The following is a 21,153-nucleotide window of genomic DNA, read 5'->3' on the forward strand; positions in this document are numbered from 1 at the left end:
TCGCTTAGCAAGATTCTTTTCAAACGGTTGCTGCACGATGACAGCAGTTGAAACTCAATTTGCTAAAAAACAGCATGAACAACATATGACTTCATTTTCGTTTTTAGCATTTCATGAAATAACGAAACAAGCTGATTTCTTGTTATTTTTTTTTACTAAAGAGAAGTAAGATTAATATATGGCAGGCTAAGTTACTGTAAAGTTTGCACATCCTGCACCATGACCCCTGTTAGTTTTAGATAAGGCTGACTAAACCATTACAGAAAACTTGAACTACATATGAAAGTCATATGACCCAGATATATTTAGAACAGACCCAACTACTGCATGACTGGTGATAACTAATGATTGGGAGAAAAACTCTCTAATGCCCCCTACAAGAAGCTAAGAGTATGTTTCAGTGCATGCTGCATGTTTAAGGGGTTATTATTATATCATAAATATATAATTAAAGTAAGATTTTAAATGTGTCAATCAATCACAGTTCCTAGATCATAACAAAACCTGTTTAGGAAATTGCAGAGGGAAGGTGTGCAAATGTTAGGCAATGTTTTATGGTTGCAAATCTCACAGAATGATTCCACAAAAACGTACAAACTTACACTGAAAGGCGTGTAAATCTGAGCTTGTAATATTATGTAATATTGTCATGTTCTTATCCTGATCAACAGTGAGTGTAAGTAGGAGGAAGTGTAAACATAAGAATAATGTTGTGCTCACATTTGTTTCAAATTCTCTATGAGGTTTCTAAGGTGTTCGTAGTGGATTTTAACACATTGAAATGTGGTTGCTAGTGTTCTGGGGGGTTGCCAGGTTTTTGTTAGGAAAAAAGTCTGATTAAAGTACACTAAAAAAAAAAGATTTGTGCTTGTAAGAGTAAAGGTTTTTTGTTAAGCAACTTCAAAATGTTTAGTTAAAGTCCCCCTTTCATCATTTTATCACTTAAAATGCATATTTGAGCATCAGAATACATCATTAAAATTTGGTATGATGTATGCAATTCCCTATAGCCTATATTAAATATTTGGAAATATATATATTATATTTTATTTTGGTTCTTGATAAGGTTACAATAGATCCCTTAAAAGTTTGTAAACATTGCAACGTCTCTGGGTGGGCGGGGCTTAGCTGGAGGCAAAAAGAGCCGCGGACGCAATGTTGACAAGCGTAAGCAAGCACATTTTAGGAGGGATTTAGTAAAGGGGCCATGGCACAAGACTTTTTAAAGATGTAAAATAAATCTTTGGTGTCCCCAGAGCACATTTGTGAAGTTTTAGCTCAAAATACCATATAAATAATTTATTATAGCATGTTAAAATTGCCACTTTGTATGTGTGTGCAAAAATGTGCCGTTTTGGGTGTGTCCTTTAAAATGCAAATGAGCTGATGAAATTCAAACACTGATCACAATGATGGCGGTTTGTTGCAATTAAAACTCAATTGTGCTTTTCTCTGCACTAAATGGCAGTGCTGTGGTTGGATAGTGCAGATTAAGGGGTGGTATTAATATAATAAGAGCTCCTTGTGACATCATAAGGAGAGCCAAATTTCAACAACCTATTTTTTTCATGTGCTTGTAGAGAATGGTTTACCAAAATTAAGTTAATGGGTTGATCTTTTTCACATTTTCTAAGTTGATAGAAGCACTGGGGACCCAATCCTAGCACTTAATCCTAGACCATTCAAAGGATGGCACACACATCTATCGCTGTATGTTTGTTTAACATTTAAGCTAAACAATAGCGCTGAAAGTTGGCGACTTTTCACCTATAAAACAGAAAATTGCTGATTTGAACTAGATAAGGGTGGCAGTGGCTCAGTGGTTTATGTAGGTTGTCTACAAACCGGAAGGTTGGTGGTTCAATCCCTGGCTCCACCTGACCAAGTGTCGAGGTGTCCTTGAGCAAGACACCTAACCCAGCTGCTCCCGTCGAGCTGGATGGCGCCTTGCATGGCTGACACCGTCGTTGGTGTATGAATGAGTGAGTGAATGGGTAAATGTGAGGCAGATTGTAAAGCCCTTTGGATGGTCATGGGTCTATGAAAGCGCTGTATAAATGCCATTTACCATTTTTACCATAAAACCAACACACCAGTACATATGCATACTGTAGATTATTTTACCTAATATGAAGTGTGCACTGCAAACACAAGCATTATTTATGATCGTCTCCGTCCAGTTTGTACACCGTATTGCATTCAACCACAATTGTCTTCTTGATTTCTGTGAACCAAAAGTGCTGTTCCTTCTATTCTGGCAGCCAAAAACACAAGATGATGACATTTTTAAGTCAAAACCTCAAACTTTTAGCACGCCTGCTATGAGTTCCTACTTATTTTTTGCCTCTAGCTAGAGCGGTGACGTCACTAGTGACGTAGGCGTTTTACGGGGTCTTTATGTAGGCCTATGAAGCAACATAACTTGCGTGATGTCCCCAAACCTTTGGCCACACAGCACAAAAGCACCCACCACCAGCCGCAACAACAAAACAAACAGAGAAATTAAAGTGAATGTGGAAGAAAAGGTGCGGGAAGAAAAAAGTAAAGGTCAAGCTGCTAAATCTGATGTTTTGGACCAGTTCTCAGAACAAATGCTTCTTTATAAATGTTTCTGTTTTTAATATGATCATGCTGGTTTCTATGGTTCATACACGTATGTTGTTGCCAGTTTACAGTGCGGTGTAATCTAATGGCTGTTTTAGGCTGAAATAAAGCTTGTTTTTATTTACATCACAAATGCCTACTATGTCTATTTAATGGTTGGGGCACAATATGGTTCTACACAGGTTCTACATAGGTGATGTTTCCTGTATGACTAAGAGGCAGTGAACTACTTTTAGTGCTGTTTAGCACCATTTTTTAGAGGGTACATTTGGCAGTTTCACACAAGCTGCTAAGTCCGGTTTCACAATACATAAATGAGCTTGCAGTTTGCATCAGCAATGGTGTTGAATGATGAATTTGAACATTGTTAGCCTTAAAGCATATTAAAAACATCACATCGACATATGTGACCCTGGACCACAAAACCAGTCATAAGTAGCATGGGTATTTTTGTAGCAATAGCCAAAAATGCATTATATGGGTCAAAATTATCTCACTTTTTGCACCTTCAGATTTTTAAATACAGTACTTGTATCCCAGCTAAATATTTTCCTATCCTAACATATCATACCATACATCAATGGGAAGCTTATTTACAGTAAATATCAAATGCATAAATGGTGCATAAATCGTGTATACATCTTATGATAGACCCTTATGACTGGTTTGTGGTTTAGGGTCACATATATAAAAACAACTTGATGTTCACCACAAGGGGATTTTTAAAGCAACACTGGTGAAGATTTCCAGTTCTCAGCATGCATTGCATTGGACTGGATGAGAGTAATTGTCTAAAATAGGTATTTTATGAAGTTTAATCTTTAACTTGTTAATGTTCAGTATTTTGTTCTGGTAGTATTTCATAGTTTTTTGTTACATCATTGGATTTTATGAAGTTTCCATTGTGCAGAAAATTTTGTCTAGGTTAAGAACAATCTTTAAATCCTTGATCTTAAATGTTGCTTTGATCACAAGGCATACACCTTACGCCCCATTCAGACAGCCAACGACAAGCAGTAGCAGAGCGACGCGATCTCATTAATTTCAATGGAAACCGGGCGACTTCTGGCGACACGAGCGAAAGTGACCGTTGGCGACCGTATGGGCGTGTCCAGCGACGTGAGAAAGTTAGACTTAGTAAGAAAAGTTTAACTTTATGCAAATGTCGAGCGACTTTCGGGACGTTATCGCTGTGTGTCGCTTGTCTCTTTCAAATAGGCGTTTCTAAATCTGCTTGTCATAAACAAATGAGTACCATCCACGCCAGTAACTGACGAGAGAAGGATGACGTGAACTCCACTGCTTTGTTCTCATTGGTAGTCGCTCCCGAAAGTCGCTCGACATTTGCATAAAGTTAAACTTTTCTTAACTTTCTCGCGTCGCTGGACACGCCCATACGGTCGCCAACGGTCACTTTCGCTCGTGTCGCCGGAAGTCGCCAGGTTTCCATTGAAATTAATGAGATCGCGTCGCTCTGCTACTGCTTGTCGTTGGCTGTCTGAATGGGACGTTATTCAGTCCGCCGCCATGTTGATTCCAAACCGAGGATGTGAGGTATAGGCGTCCATGGTGTGCGCTTTAAACCTATATTTGGATCAGGATGCTGGTCATTCAGCCATCAAAACACAGAAAATGCATCGTTTTACACATTTCCACAGGACAAAAAACATCAGAAACCATGGATTGTTAAAATTAGAAGGACATATGACCAAATTTGAGATAAAAATATATGCAATTTTTTGGATAATAGCCTGTTGGCTAATTGCTAATTTCTCATGTTGTACGCATGTTCACTTTTCTTTTAAAACACCAATATAGTGCAACACAGCAATATTTTATGACAACAACTAAGTATACATCTCAAGTTTGTATAGAACATAAGAGTTGGTCCCATGTATTTTCTCCGTTATGTTTTTTCAAGACATGAACATTGATTTAATAACATCGGATTGACTTGATAACAAGCTATTTGATACGTGATTACGTTCATTGTGTGTTAGAGGTAAAACCCCATATGAACCTCCAACGTTGTGTACAAATGATATTTAGTTAGAAATTAATTTTGCTTCTGTTAATTCCGGTCAGTGTGCTTAAAAAAATTATTTTAACGTATTCATGCGTTTTTTTGTAATCTGTATGAATTTTTTACAAATTAAGCAGAATAACTGTAAGTAATTGATTTGACATGTAAATTAAAATAAAATTAGTTTTATTTTTCATTTTATTTTCATCATATATATACATACAATTTTTGACAATGTTATACAGTATGCAGCAGTTTGCCACTAATTCACTGTAGATTTATATTTATCTGATTTATTGGCAACAGTTTGTTCTAAGAAAAATTTATATTAAATATCAAGTCTTTGTCTTTACAGAATAAAATGATAATACAGCATCATGCAAAGCATTCTGGGAACCAGAAATCCTCATTAACCTTTTTCAGTGTAGTTTTTTTTGTTTTGTTCCCAGAAACGCTTTGCATAATGCTGTACTTTTTATAGTTTTTTCCTGTACAGATAAAGTCTTTAAACAAACTATTGCCATGTAAATAACATACTTTCCAATCTACAGTAAGTTACTGCCAAACTGCTGATAGTAAGTAATACTGTAATATCGACAGATATTTTTAACAGTGTAGGTATCATCTTTATGCTGATGATATTTATTGTTTCACCTCATCAGCTTCAGAAGTCCTACAGTCAGCATTCAGTTCAGTTTTGCCTGTGTTAACTAAGCTGGTTTTAAATATAGATAAAACTAAATTACAGATTTTTTTCTACCTCTAAAGTTGAACAAAATAATTTATATTATATCCTCGCAAGAAACTAAAAATGAAATTCATATATAGTGCCTTGGTTGTAGCTTTCAAACGCATAATTGCATTTTATATGAGAAGGCAAGGCAGAGTTACCATCCTTGTATACCTAAAGACGTTTTAATTTGTATTGTATTATATACAAGTCGATTTGCAGTCTTACCCCACATTACTTGTCTCTTTACTTTTTATATTCAAATGAACGCTAGTTTTTTAATCTGGGTCAATAAAAGAGGTAAAGTTAAATGAACCCAAACAAACTACATTTTGACTCAACTAAAAATACAAAAATTAAATGACGTAAAAAATTGTTTTTGTGTATAGTAAATATTATATTGGTCATCAATAATTGAAGTATCATCCATGTCAGTAGCACAAACAGCACAGGATCAGTTACAATGTGTCTATTATACCATATAATGATGTAATATACACTCACCTAAAGGATTATTAGGAACACCATACTAATACTGTGTTTGACCCCCTTTCGCATTCAGAACTACCTTAATTCTACGTGGCATTGATTTAACAAGGTGCTGAAAGCATTCTTTAGAAATGTTGGCCCATATTGATAGAATAGCATCTTGCAGTTGATGGAGATTTGTGGGATGCTCATACAGGGCATGAAGCTCCCGTTCCACCACATCCCAAAGATGCTCTATTGGGTTGAGATCTGGTGACTGTGGGGGCCATTTTAATACAGTGAACTCATTGTCATGTTCAAGAAACCAATTTGAAATGATTCGAGCTTTGTGACATGGTGCATTATCCTGCTGGAAGTAGCCATCAGAGGATTTGATGGTGGTCATAAAGGGATGGACATGGTCAGAAACAATGTTCAGGTAGGCCGTGGCATTTAAACGATGCCCAGTTGGCACTAAGGGGCCTAAAGTGTGCCAAGAAAACATCCCTCACACCATTACACCACCACCACCGACCTGCAGAGTGGTAACAAGGCATGATGGATCCATGTTCTCATTCTGTTTACGCCTAATTCTGACTCTACCGTCTGAATGTCTCAAAAGAAATCGAGACTCATCAGACCAGGCAACATTTTTCCAGTCTTCAACAGTCCAATTTTGGTGAGCTCGTGCAAATTGTAGCCACTTTTTCCTGTTTGTAGTGGAGATGAGTGATACCCAGTGGGGTCTTCTGCTGTTGTAGCCCATCCGCCTCAAGGTTGTGCGTGTTGTGGCTTCACAAATGCTTTGCTGCATAGGTTATTTCAGTCAAAGTTGCTCTTCTATCAGCTTAAATCAGTCGGCCCATTCTCCTCTGACCTCTAGCATCAACAAGGCGTTTTCGCCCACAGGACTGCCGCATACTGGATGTTTTCCTTTTTCACTCTTTGTAATCCCTAGAAATGGTTGTGCGTGAAAATCCCAGTTACTGAGCAGAACAACCATGCCACGCTCAAAATTGCTTAAATCACCTTTCTTTTCCGTTCTGACATTTAGTTTGGAGTTCAGGAGATTGTCTTGACCAGGACCACACCCCTAAATGCATTGAAGCAGCTGCCATGTGATTGGTTGATTAGATAATTGCATTAATGAGAAATTGAACAGGTGTTCATATAAAAGTGATAGTGTTGGGAGTACATATAATCATTTGTGAACAATAAGAATTATGGTGTCATTGAAATAATTGCACTCTGGACAATATTGTATTTGCAGTTCATACAGTTTTAATACAATCTACTTGTGAACTGGTCAAGTTGAAGAGTCAGAGAGAAGTAAAAAATATATCACTATGAAAGTCATTTCAAACAAAATATGTATATAAAACATCCAATTTTGCATAGATTATTTACATAAAATATAGATTAGACCATTGCAAAAGGCCACTCTTCAAAAATCCAATTGCCCTGTATTTTAAGAAGAAACAAATGAAGTGTTGATTAGAAAACAGCCAGGCGTCTACTTTTGGAATAACTGATGTATGTGTAGAGCTATTGTCTAATACAATGAGTCATATATATGTGTGTGTACAGATGCATGCACCCACAAACACGTGCACATAATATACAATCTCAGCATACACACAACATACAACAGAACATGCCTATATAATATTTCAGTCCTGATAATAATGAAATTCTATAATTCAACCTATTGAATTCACAATGCTTAACTTCTCAGGTGTTGCAATGCCTTCTAACCTGACAAATGTTATAAAAAATAGTTTATCAGAGCAAAATAAATATTGCAAATATATTAGCATACTTAGGTCAATACTTCACATATCATTTGTATTTAAATATAATTTGGTCTTGAAAGATAGGGATAAAACTGCAGCTGAAGGTGTTTCACAGTTGAAATGTTTTTTTTTCCAATTCAGACATATTCTACTTCCCATTGGCTGTAGGATATTGCCTTCGTTTTTTTCTCTTGAAACCTCTGGAACTCCAACCAATATAATATGCCTGTTTGGTTACTGTAAATCTAGCTTAACAATCAGAAAGTACTAGAGTAGCCTACAGTATGGCATTTAAAGGCAGATAACATAAAAAAATGTCGAGGAGTTTACAAATCCTGTAAAATGTAGTCAACCTGAGGTTTCCTTATGGATGGAATAGCATTTTGAACCCCTGAGAACAAAACACAGGTTTCTTTTTTTGAGTCCATCGAGGCAAAGGCTTCAGGGTAGGCTAGTAGAGTTATTAGGGTTAGCTTAGTTAGCGTACTGAGAGTAGAAGGCCACTTTGACCCGTTCAATCTGATGGCAGAGTTTTATGGCGGGTCCGAGCTTAAGGTCCATACATTCTTGAACTGTAGGAAGTGTCAACAGCAGCAAAGCCTGTCCATCGATGTCCTTAAGAAGGATAAAGAGAAGGTGTGCCATTAGCATGTTTGTTTTTTTTACCGGTTTTGCTTGTTTTGTTTGCTTGGGATGGAAAAACTTGATCAGTCAGATAAATCAAACACAACCTGAGGAGTGCATGATGCCATGTTATCAATTGTGTTTGTTTGTAATTGACAGGCATAACTTACAGAGTATTAGCTTGTGTGTAATACTTTGCTAAATTGTCTATAGTTCTATGTTAAAATATTGATTTTGCAACATTTTGCATAAAATATGTGTTTGTCGAATTGCACCCATCAAAGTGAATTTAAAAGTGAAAAGCAAGTGAATCGAGCAAAGCGCTTGAGAAAGACTGCAAGAGTCAAAAGAAATTTGACTTATGCAAAATACAATCAGAAGTTGTACAGTTTTTTTTATTAAAATTATTCAAATGTGCTGTTTCGCAAATGTATTCCACATGTTTGTGTTTTAGTATATGTCATATTAGCCACTCAATATGAAAAATAATTATTAACAATACGTTAATAAATAATCAAATAAATGAAAATGTTTACATTTGTTTTAAGTTGTAGACAAAGCAAGCCATTTTTTAAAGCAATGAGAAATTCGGTGGTCATTGTGTCACTCGATCACTATTTAAAGTTCACAGAGGCCCTGAAATCCTAAGAAAAGTGCAAAGTCTGTTTGCACATGATGTGTTTGTGTACCTGCTCTTGGAAAATCTTAGCGAGGGAGGCACAGTCAGTGGACGCAATGAAATCAACCACGTCAGATACGCTCCATTCTAAAGGATTCCTCTCCAACACCAGACGATCTTCCTCTTCAACAGACTCCGTCTATAAATGCACGCAAACAATACTTTTTAGCTTTTTTTTAAATATATTTTTCTTTAGGATAGCCTACAGTTCACTTTAAAGGACAAGTTCGGTATTTTACACTTAAAGCCCTGTTTTCAGATTGTTTATGATGAAATAGAGACTGAAATTTGGACATATGAGAATTTTCGGGTGTTTGTTGTATCACCCCCACCTCTACAATGGCTCCACTGGTGCACCGGAACAATCCCTCCCAAATCGCATCAAACCCTCGTCTACAAAGACGTGAAACTCACCGAGCGGTCAGGGGTGTTCACTGATTTCCTCACACAAAAATCGCTGCAAAAGATGCTTTCCAACAGGTGTTTTAGCATTCGTTGTAAACTTGTGGACCTATTTTTCCAAACGCCTCACACCCCTACATTCTTCCGTTGAGAGCTTGAATAATAGACACTCCAGCCCAGTTGGTGGCGATAATCGACCTTTGCCATTTGCAAGAATACAAGCAAGGTTCCCGGCGCGGAGTAATACCGGGCCTCACAGCACAACTTATACAAGTCAATGGAGTTGGCAAAAACTACGATAAAACCTGTTGGAAAGCATCTTTTGCAGCGATGTTTGTCTGAGCATTTTGTCTGACCACTCGGTGAGTTTCACGTCTTTGTAAATGAAAGTTTAATGCATTTTAGGAAGGATTGTTCCAGTGCACCTATAAAGCCATTATAGAGGTCGGAGGTGATACAATGAACACCCGAAAATTCTCGGGGCAGCATCATATGTCCAAATTTCAGTCAAAACCGTTCTATTTCATCATAAACAATCTGAAAACAGGGCTTTAAGTGTAAAATACCGAACTTGTCCTCCAACCTGTATAATTTACTTATTTCTGATTCTTTCCATACAGTACAGTAAATTATGATAAAAATGCTCCCATAAATTTCAAGCATTACAGTACGGCAAAAGTAGCTCATATGACTTGTATACTATATTTCAAGTCATGTAAAGCCATGCAATAACTTAGTTTGAGAAACAATAATGTAAACAATTTGCTTTCAATTCTTATTGCATGATAAACACAATTGAATGACTGATGTCATATCTGGCGCAATGTTAAAATTTCAGTTTGTTCCTCAAACAAACCTATTGTAGACTTCAGTGGTGCACGATTCGTATGGGCTATTTCATAATGTCCTTTTAAAGCTTATAAGCACCTCACTGATTCACTCTTATTGCATTAAGCCCTCCACTTTATGTACTGAAGGAAGGCGGTATTGCAGGTTTGTTGGTTATTTATAGAACCCGACCGATATGGGTTTTCGATACAGATATTAGGGAGTTTTTATGTGTATATTACACATATACTCATGAGCGGCATAAAGTCAGCCAACAGCAATGTAAAAGACTAAATGGATACAAAGAGACATTTTCCTAAAATATGTGTAAAAACATTAGCATTTTGTTATTAAAAATGAATTTCTTTGCAGAATTCAAGATCGGAAAACACTGTATCTTTTATGTTATTTAGGCCATGTTTTCCCTATTTAAATTTTCAGTAAATTAATGCAAATAAAACATTATTTTTATTAAGAACTTGGCAGAAATGTTTTCGGTAGTTGCAGAACTAAAAAAAAAATTCTTCAAGGTTTGTTTAAAGGCGGGGTGCACGGTTTTTGAGAAACGCTTTGGAAAAGGAGTCAGGCCGAGTACCAAAACAGACTTGTAGCCAATCAGCAGAAATGGGCGGATCTACTAACCGACATTGTTGCCTGGGTTGTGTATGTGTGGGGCGGGTCTATCAAAAGAAAGTCCAGATTCTATTGGGGTAGGGGTGTGTTTGTTTAGGTGATTTCAAATGTCAACATTGGCTTTCAGAGATCATGCACCCCGCCTTTTAAGTGCTATAATTGGGTCCACAGTGCTTCTATCAACCTAGAAAATGTGTAATGTGTTAGTTTTGGTAAACCCTTTCCTGCAGGCATGTGAAAAAATAGGTCATTGAAATCTGGTCCCCATTGTGATGTCGTAAGGGGATAATACCAACCCTTAATCTGCACTATCCAACCATGGCACTGTCATTTAGTGCAGAGATCAGTACATTTGCATTTAAAAGGACACACCGAAAACGGCACATTTTTGCTCACACCTACAAAGTGGGAATTTTAACATGCTATAATAAATGATCTATATGGTATTTTGAGCTAGAACGTAACATACCTACTCTGGGGACACCAAAGATTTATTTTACATCTTTAAAAAATGTTTTGTGAAATGTCCTCTTTAAACACAAAAATATTTAAAAAATAATAATATTCTTGAAATGGAAACTATCATATCTGCGGCATGTATACAACGATACAAATATATCTGCGACAGGCTCATATCGGCCGATAAAGTGGGCAAAATGAAAATCGATTTGGTTCTAGTTATTCATGCATTTGGAAGACAAAAAAAAACGAACAGTAAGACTATAAATGCTGTAATTTTCATGAAGGAACTGATTGAAGTTTGACTGTATATGACTTTGTGGATGTGCGTTTTACCTTTGTTTGTGCGTGTTTGGTCGTCTGGTTCTGGATGTAGGAAACGGAACGTGTGGTTCTCCGAGGAACAGACTTATCTGAGGATTCTGGCCCCGGATGGGTCGCCCTACGCTGAAGAACAACACGCCGTGGGGGTCTCCCTCTCCTTGGGGCCTCCTTAAAGGTGTGGGCAGAGGTCTCCTCGCGGGGTGAATTGGAGCTTTCCTCACTACCAGACTCATCAAAATCTTCCTCGTCATCATAGTAATAATCACTATCCTATAAAGAAAATAAAAAAATCCTATAAAAATACCAGATAAAAAATTGATAAAGCACTTTTTGGTCCAAACATGTTGCAGTCCACAAATATGTAAACAAATTGAAATAAACATTTAAAAATTGCATCTTCAAATACAGCTCTAGATATTGTAAATGAAGTCAAAATAAGTAAAGTGGAGGTGTTTATGATTGTTTTTGAGTATGTTTATGTGTTTGTGTCTGGATTTATGTGGTTTGGCAGACCTGAGGTGACTCTGTGGTCTGGTATCCTACAATAGAAGTGCGCCGTTTCTTCTGAACAAAGATGGCTTTCCGTTTCTTTCGGCGGCGTGCAGGTTTGGTCATGTCACCATCCTGTGCAGTTTCACCTAAACTTGGCCGGCCGACTTTCCTTTTCTTGTAATACGCTACATCAGAAAAAAGTGACAGATCAGATTGACAGCTAACAAGAGATGAATGTCAATTTGGTTTTCGCCTGTTTTGCTAGTGCAAATTACACCTTAGTCTTGTGAAACGTATCATTGTAATTCCATGCTAAAAGAATTATATTGGATCAGCACAGAGTAAAACAGACTCACTGTATTTGGTTTTTGTTTGACTCGAGCAGTTTTCAGGGCACTTGTTGGAAACGAGAGTTGGGCCGAAAAGGTTCGGACAGCACTGCAGTCTCTCGCATACTCGACGGCAAAACTCAGGCACTTGCTCCACTGTACGAACGATCTTCATGGTGGACCGATAGCTTTTACCTTTATATCTAGAAACCACAAAGCAAATCACTGTTTTATGTATTGTCCAGTCAATATTAGGAAAATGAAATGGGATAGAAATCTGATTGCATATTAAAGGGATAGTTCACCCAAAAATGAAAATTCTGTCATAATTTTCTAATCATCATGTTGTTTTAAACCTCTACCTGTACCTTAATTTCTTTTATTTGATGAACACAAATATATAGATATTTTGATAAATGATGTTAAGCACACAGCTGATTGTTCCCATTAACTTCCATAGTAAGAAAAACAAATACAACGGAACTCAATGGGTACCATCAACTGTGTGCTTACCATCATCCATCTTCATAATCATTTATCAGAATACTTCCATAATTTTTGGGTGAACTATCCCTTTAAATAAATGTGCCTACATTTTTTTGTAATTATACACTTTCATAATTATACACACACAATAGCTTTGGGAAGTCTGATTCATTTTAATAAACTGTTTTGTTTGAATTGTTCATTTTAAGGAACTGTTTGAAAAACGATTAACGTACGAAAAATGAGAAACTGCTCTTTGTCTCTCTGCTTTTCTATTGTAGGTTAAATTTTTACATTGTAAGCCATAGCATTTTAAAACAGCATTTAGAAAGTTACTTTAACAAAGTCAAATAACTTCTTAAGATATGATTCATATGCATATGTATATTAAAGAAAGTGAAAAATTGTATAACAAATACTAAGAGGGGAAGAGAATTAAAGGATTAGTCTATTTTCTTAAAAAAATCCAGATAATTTACTCACCACTATGTCATCCAAAATGTTGATGTCTGTCTTTGTTCAGTCGAGAAGAAATTATGTTTTTTGAGGAAAACATTCCAGGGTTTTCTCATTTTAATGGACTTTAATGGACCCCAACACTTAACAGTTTTAATGCAGTTTAAAATTGCAAATAAAAAATATGCACTTTTAAACCACAACTTCTCTTCTTCCTCCGGTCCTGTGACGCGCCAGTGCGACCTCACGTAATACGTCATCACGTGAGGAGGTCACGGATGACATATCGAAACTACGCCCCAGTGTTTACAAGTGTGGAGAAAGAGGATCGTTCCGACGTAGTTGTATGTGGAATGATACTAATTGATGTCTTTGTGTCAGTTTATTGTTTAAAATTTTCCGCAAATGTGCGTATATATACATATATATATTCATATATGTAACACGTGACCTTTCTACGGCATTATGCAATTATGTGAGGTCGCGCTGGCACGTCACAGGACCGGAGATAGACGAGAAGTTGTGGTTTAAAAGTGCATATTTTTTATTTTTCTTGTCAAAAATGACAATCGTTTGGCTAGATAAGACCCTTATGCCTCGTTTGAGATCGTTTAGAGACCTTTGAAACTGCAATTTTAAACTGCATTAAAACTGTTACATGTTGGGGTCCATTAAAGTCCATTAAAATGAAAAAATCCTGGAATGTATCTTCAAAAAACATAATTTCTTCTCGACTTAACAAAGACAGACGTCAACATTTTGGATGACATGGTGGTGAGTAAATTGCGTGGATTTTTTTTAAGAAAATGGACTAATCCTTTATGTCACCTAATGGAAAGCCCTGCTGAACAAATGGTATAGCTGAGTTATGTATGTAGATATTTAAAAATTGGTGAGAGTATATTAAAATCGTCTATTTTAAGACATAGGTAGCCAGTGATGGGTTGTAAGTGCTGGATAATGTGATTCCACAGTCTAAAATGATCTAACGTGATACAGCGCTTAAAACCAGCCAGCCAAAACACTACTGCAGTATAATAAAGACTGGATGAGTTTATCACTATCAGCAGGGGAGAGAACATCTTGGACTTTGCATTGCAGACATTGCAGAGGTGATAATACAAACATTGCTAAAATAGTCTGTAAAACTTAGATCACTGTCAAACATCATTCCTTACTGACGTGATAAATGGCCTTCAGAGACAAGCTGTCTTGATGTGGTTTAATAAATTTTTTTCTGCGATTTTAGTTTTAGAACGTTCTGTGACATCCACAAAATTAGGTGCTGTGAATTGTGTGGTTCATTATTTTAACGTTTTTTTGTTGTTGTTGTTGTGGTAAACAAACATTTCTATATTGTTAACAACATATTGGAAAAATACTTTTAATTAAGGCAATATGTTAAATTCTCCCTTATTTGTAAGTCACACTTAGAGGTGGGCGATATGACCAAAATGGTATTTCACGATAGGATTCATTTTATATCATAACGATGTATCACTTTTATCTTTTAATAAGGTTTTAATGTTATTAAAATATTTAATGCCATAGAATTTTCATAATTCTCACAAAAACCTTATACATGCATAAAAGAAGATAAAGGAAACAATTCAAGCTCATCTTATCTTATCTTCAAGTCAGTGATGAAAGAATGATAATAAATAATAATGTATATCTTATAAAAGTTAGAAAAGTGATTTAGTCAAGAGCAGTACAAGAGCGCGCATATACCACTGTTGTTTGTGTTTTAATGGCTTACGTGTACAAATGTTATGTTTTTGTGACCACGCGCACACGTAACCTCGATAGAGACGATATAGTCCAAAATCTCTACCGGTAGACACATTTTTCCCAGTTTATCATATCTACCGGTTTATCATCCACCCCTAGTCACACTGCAAAAAAAGTGTCTGCTAAATGAATAAATGTCAATAATAATTGTAAATAGTAGGGGTGGGTATCGATTCAGATGTTCCAGATCGATTCGATTTCAATTCACAAGCTATCGGTTCAATTCTCGGTTCGATTTACGATTCCGATTCTTTGGTCGATTTTTATACTCGATTTTAGATTCAACTCAATGAATATAGATTTAATATTACTACAGCATTTCACCTCTCCATTACAAATCACGCATATAGCTTTGTTCTTGTTCACAACACTATCGTCGTCGTCTTGCTTGCAAAATCTAAAATGCTTCCATACCTCTGACTTTTTACGTGCAGATGGCATCATTGTCAACAAAGCACCTGAAACCACCATTTTAAGCACTGAATGAATGAATGAATGACAGGCTCGCCTCTCGCTCCTTAGTGACATAAGAAGACTATTAATTAGGTTAACCGTTAGTGTTAATGTTACGTTCAATGTTTGCGGAAATATAAAAAAAAAATCAATTCGTGGCCTTTGAGGATCGATTTTGAATCGTCCACATTAAAAAAACTATTAAAGGTACAGTGTGTAATTTTTATAAGGATCTCTTGACAGAAATGCAAAATAATATACAAAACTATATTATCAGGGATGTATAAAAATCTTTCATAATGAACCGTTATGTTTTTATTACCTTAGAATGAGACGTATTTATATACATACTGAGGGTACCCTTACATGGAAGTCGCCATTTTGTGCAGCCATGTTTCTATAGTATCCATTAACGGACAAACTTTTTTTACTAAGTTGTCTCCGACCTTGACATGTTTGTCCGGTGGCGGCTACCGTAGCTTTCCTATGCATTTCATAAGCGAGGGGTAAGCAATCCGCAACCTCACCACTAGATGCTGCTAAAATTTACACACTGCACCTTTAATCGAAAAATATTTTTTTTATGCCCAGCCCTAGTAAATAGATAATAATGTAAATAAAAATGTAAATAATAATTTAAACACTTTAATATTTATTATACATCTGCAATCCTTTTTCCTCTCCATCGCCATCTCTGCCTAAAACATAAAATTGCAGCTATTTGCAGAGTAATTTTTTTACGTGTGTTGTACTCTGTCTGTTTTTTTACGTGTACGCGGACGTTTGGTTGAACGCACAGCCTTGCAAAACATAGTTTACACTCTAAATTCTGCTGGGTTATTTTTAACTGAATGCTGGGTAAATATTGGACAGAACACATGTTGGGTTATAAATAAACCTTGTTTATTTGCTATGTACGTGTGCACAGACGTTTGACGCATGGAGATTGCAACAAAATGCAATGCATCCCCTGGACTACATACTACATACATTCTCCTGTAAGCGCATGTGCGACCTATGCATACAAAGAATGAGGGTTATAAAAATCCTGTGGTGCACGGATGCGTAAAAACAGGACTTCTAGCATTAACCTGATGTCTGTGTTCATTGCATCAGAGTAGTTCTTTTATTATAAATGAACATGAGAGTGAGAAGTCATGTGCTGTTTACAAAAAAATGTAATATATGTCTGTCGCCTAACTCGTGTTTTTTCCCCAAAAGAAATTCCCAAATGATACACCAATTATTCCCCACATAAAAGCAGAAAGATTACAGGGCTTGTGCAACCAAAGTGAGTGCAAAAAAACTCGCAGAAGGAGAAAATGTGTGTGTTCATATTTTGCTTTGAGAGTTTCTTCCTGACAGTTCCACTTTGGGTCTTCCACCACCTGCAGTTCTCTGAGCACACGGCCAGGCTTATACGCCGAATTTATTAACATTGTTAGAACCTGCAAGAAAATGACATCATTATGAATAAAACATAGTATGACCGTGTCATTTAACCAGTCCTGATACCTTTTTTATATGCATAATGTTTATAAAAGCCTTCAAAATAACAAACACAAAATATGCATATATTGACAATGGGGTCGGCTAGACACTGCCTGTCATGAGGGGGCACACTTAAAGGGATAGTTCACCCAAAAATGAAAATTATGTCATCATTTACTCATACTCAGGTTGTTACAAATCTGGACATATTTCTTTATTCCAATGAACACAAGAGGAATGCTTGTAACCAATCATGAGCCCCATTTACTTCCATAGTAGAAAAAAGAATAAATGATGACAGAATTTTATTTTTGGGTGAACTATCCATTTACGTAAGTACTCTAAAATATAGATGTCTAGCGATGGCCCAAATATACACACACATACTGTATGAGTAAACTCAGACAGTACCTCTTTAAGGACTACAGCACACTTTCCAGGACCCACGGCTTGTGGTAACTCAGCAATTCGTCCCTTGTTAAGATATGGACCCGAAAAACAGCGATGATTAACAAACAGCTGAGAACAGCAGTACTTCCCATTCACCAAACCTGCAGAAAACAATCGCACAAACATATCAGCTAAAACTTTATTATAAAACATTACGCTTACATTGAAAATTTATTTAAATATAGTAGAAGTAATTATATAATACCTGTATCCATGGATGGGCACATGTTAAAATGGGCATCAGCAGTATGAGAAGGGGCCAACCTAAAATAAAAAATATTAATCTTATCTATCCATTAACTACAGTAGCATACTGTACATGTCTGCTTGTTAAAATAATAGCATTGGCTTTAATGGCAGTATACGAATATAACACATTCAATGCTGCAAAAATGACAAAAAATACAAATGTCAAATTTAGGACAACAAATAAACAGAGATAAATAAATACAATTTAGAGAAACTTTGCATAACTCTGGAAATGCAAAGCTTGTAATGTTTCACTAGCCTCTTTCACACAGTAATTTTGGGAATTTACCAACATGAATTTACCAGTAAATACAAATATGTGGGTGATTCTCACAAACCATTGAAACACCATGGAACTAATGATTTTAGCTTTAAAATGTGTAATATAGTAACATTAAAAAGCATCAGAATTAACACAATACTGTGTTCTACCTTGCACAATGTGTGATTTCAACATAAGAATTTATAATTGGAAATTTTATCTCATTTTCTGCTGAAATTCTCATTACCGCAATGTGTCCGGCTGTGTTTGAACATGCATTATGTTGTAATTTAATCAAATTAACACAAAAATATTAAGAAAAAAAATAAATGGATGTTTTGCTAGACTACTTTAGATGACAGAAAAAATATTTACTGAATATTCATGTATAATAATGATAATGAAGAAAAATTAGGAAAATGATGTGTCCATGCCTGATGTTCTCATCCTCCGCAACACTTTTTGAGAACAGTTTAAGCACACGTACATAATTTTAATAAAGTTTGATTTTGAGTGACCAAGCACATGTACCAGTTATTTCAAGATGGCTACCAGGTAATATCATTTTTTTACACTTAATTTGAAATATTGTCTTGTCAGAATGCTTACACGACATTTTGATTATCATTACTGCAACAGATGCTTATTAAATGTTAATTTAATTAATAGAAGCATAATACTTCGATTTTAAATGCATGTGCAGAATCTCCAAATTATGTTCTTTCAGGTTTGTCATGTCATATGTCAGTGCTGATGTTTTCTGACTGTTGCGGTAATGAGATTTTTTAGGACTAATTTTTTTAATTGTTACAAAAAGTGTTAAATGATAAGTAAATTTTTTTAAATTAATGTTCCCATTTACTCCAGACTTTGTTTTTCAATGTTTGCTGGGAAAAACATTTTCATGCTTGACATGTTTAAAACCAAGTTTTCGTGAGAATCACCCATGTACTGTTTACACATGCAGTGACGTTCCCTCTTTTTGCCAGTAAGACATCATTCACATCAGTATCAAAATACCGGTAAACTCGGTGAGAAAGCGGAAGTTACCTGTGGTGCACGGCGAGTTCAGTGTTGTATTTGTAAACAATGGCGGGTTATGACTTCATATTCATGGTCCGTATGTTGTTGTTTTCACAGTTGTGGAAAAAGCTGACGGTCGCGAAGTTGCTCATAACCAAACAACATTGCATTGGCGACTTCAAACTAAAGCTGTGTCTTAAACAACAGGACTGTTACGTCGGCAATTCGGTAAATAGATGGTAAGCTGTTTTAAACAACTTTGGTGAAGAAATGTGGATATTAACATCAGGTGTGCTCGACTTTTAAGCAGCCTGTGTGTGGAAACGTCCGTAAACAGTGTGGGGGTAAACGTGTCATCTGTATCAAAACGTTATGATTGGCCCGAAGCTGTCAGCGCGGTCTGATGTCGTCCGTTCTAAATGCCGTAATGTATATTTTTTGTTCACACATAGCGCTTAACGGTTAATTACTTGTAATCTTACAACCTCTCTTACTGGTAAATTGGCAGCACTGATTTACCAGAAAGGTTCTGTTCACACATGACATGTTAACTGCAATTTACCAGTAAAGACTGTATGTGTGAAAGGGACTAATGACTGTTGCCATTTGTCATTTATTTGTGATGGATTAGCATTGCCCATGTGAGAGGTATAATGAAACAGGATCATGATGGGAACAGAGACATGTTTATAGGTAAAATTTAGCAGTGGCACACTTTTCTAAGCACATAAGCCTCAACAGAAAAAAAACATTTACTTACTGTTTCTCAGGTTGGACGACGGCAATCTTCTTTTGAGGTTGACCTTAAAAACACAATACAAAACCATGACTTGCGCAAAAAACAAAACAAAAATTCCAGAGGTTAAAGCAACAACAACAAATAAAACAAAGACTGTTCTTTATGCTCCAAAAAACCAATTTATCAGAAACCAAAGCAGTGGTACAAAGGAAACCTAGCTTTTGTTTGATGTACAATCAGCCATGAATTCTCATTCACCTAAAATCCTGCTTTACACAAGTACACTAAACAACAAATATCAAGGTTCTTACACCATACCAATGAATTTTCACGAATGTATAAGTCATTTGTGACTGCTGAATAAGGAATTGTACAGAAACTGGACACAAAAACACTGAGCTGAGTATAGACGGTTTCAACGGACGCAAATTTTTGTCTTGGTTATGTGTGGTCGGAACTTTACTTGCGGTCCTGTTTGTTTAATGGTGAGACTAGTGGCTAAACTGAACTCTGGAACAAATACATTTAACATAACAAATGTTTTTGTTTCCTAAAGACAAGGGGAGACGGCGATTGTGGATCACTGCTATGTGAAGGGAGGTTTGGCAGTCGGTTTGTAGTTAACATCGTATACATAGTACACATTTAATGCAGTAACATTACCTCAGTGTGTTTTTTTATACGCTTTAACTATAAAATATGAACGACAGTAATCTACTTGGTGTTTATTTAGCTTTTTTTTTTTAAATAGACGACCGATATGGATTTTTTTTTAGTGCCGATACCGATTTTTGTTTTATCAGCCTTAGCCAATGACCGATACAGGCTGACGATTTTCTTGAGCCGATATTTGGAGCCGATACTGCTATTGCTCACTCAATTTACATCATAAAAATTATGCCAAATGTTACAAGTCTCAATTCAAAAAAGTAACATTTATTGAAGTTTAAAAAACTATATTTAACATATAGTAAAAACAGGTGAGGGTGCTATGGAACCATGAACTGCACTCTCCACAATGACGAGGAACTATCAGCAAAGGATATTGATTTCTAACACTTTACTACTACAAATATATATATAGAGATGAGAAATAAAACCCTGCTTTGTCCAGCTGTCATCAGCTGTTAGGCCGAGCTTTCAATGTTGTTCTGGAAAGGTTGGTTGTTTTAAGTCACATGACCTGCAATCGCTTGCGGCTTCCAGCACTCTGTCTGTAAATAATGCCGAAAAAAATTTGGCGAGCACAGCAGCCACGTATCGGCTGATACCGATACACATAAAACTCGCAAAAATCGGCCAATCACTACTCTGTTGTTTTTGATTCGTAGCTGAGTTTACCGGAAGGTACGTGCGTTCCACGAA

General features: G+C 36.2%; 1 protein-coding gene across 3 annotated transcripts in view; it reads right to left on the bottom strand.

Annotated features, from left to right (window-relative positions):
- Positions 1-7,083: 7,083 nt before the first annotated feature.
- Positions 7,084-21,153, bottom strand: part of sfmbt2 (Scm like with four mbt domains 2) — a 63,818-nt gene continuing 49,748 nt past the window's right edge. For all 3 annotated transcript variants that reach the window (XM_073866988.1, XM_073866986.1, XM_073866983.1), the window contains 9 exons: positions 19,810-19,852; positions 17,721-17,779; positions 17,477-17,616; positions 16,909-17,022; positions 12,416-12,587; positions 12,081-12,244; positions 11,580-11,837; positions 8,932-9,060; positions 7,084-8,233 (listed from right to left, as the gene is read on the bottom strand). In XM_073866988.1, coding sequence (XP_073723089.1) covers positions 8,093-8,233; positions 8,932-9,060; positions 11,580-11,837; positions 12,081-12,244; positions 12,416-12,587; positions 16,909-17,022; positions 17,477-17,616; positions 17,721-17,779; positions 19,810-19,852 — 1,220 coding nt within the window. In that variant the 3' untranslated portion in view covers positions 7,084-8,092. The remainder of the gene's footprint in view (positions 8,234-8,931; positions 9,061-11,579; positions 11,838-12,080; positions 12,245-12,415; positions 12,588-16,908; positions 17,023-17,476; positions 17,617-17,720; positions 17,780-19,809; positions 19,853-21,153) is intronic.

This window comes from Misgurnus anguillicaudatus, chromosome 1 (genome assembly GCF_027580225.2).
Source record: "Misgurnus anguillicaudatus chromosome 1, ASM2758022v2, whole genome shotgun sequence".
Classification (NCBI taxonomy): Eukaryota; Metazoa; Chordata; class Actinopteri; order Cypriniformes; family Cobitidae; genus Misgurnus; species Misgurnus anguillicaudatus.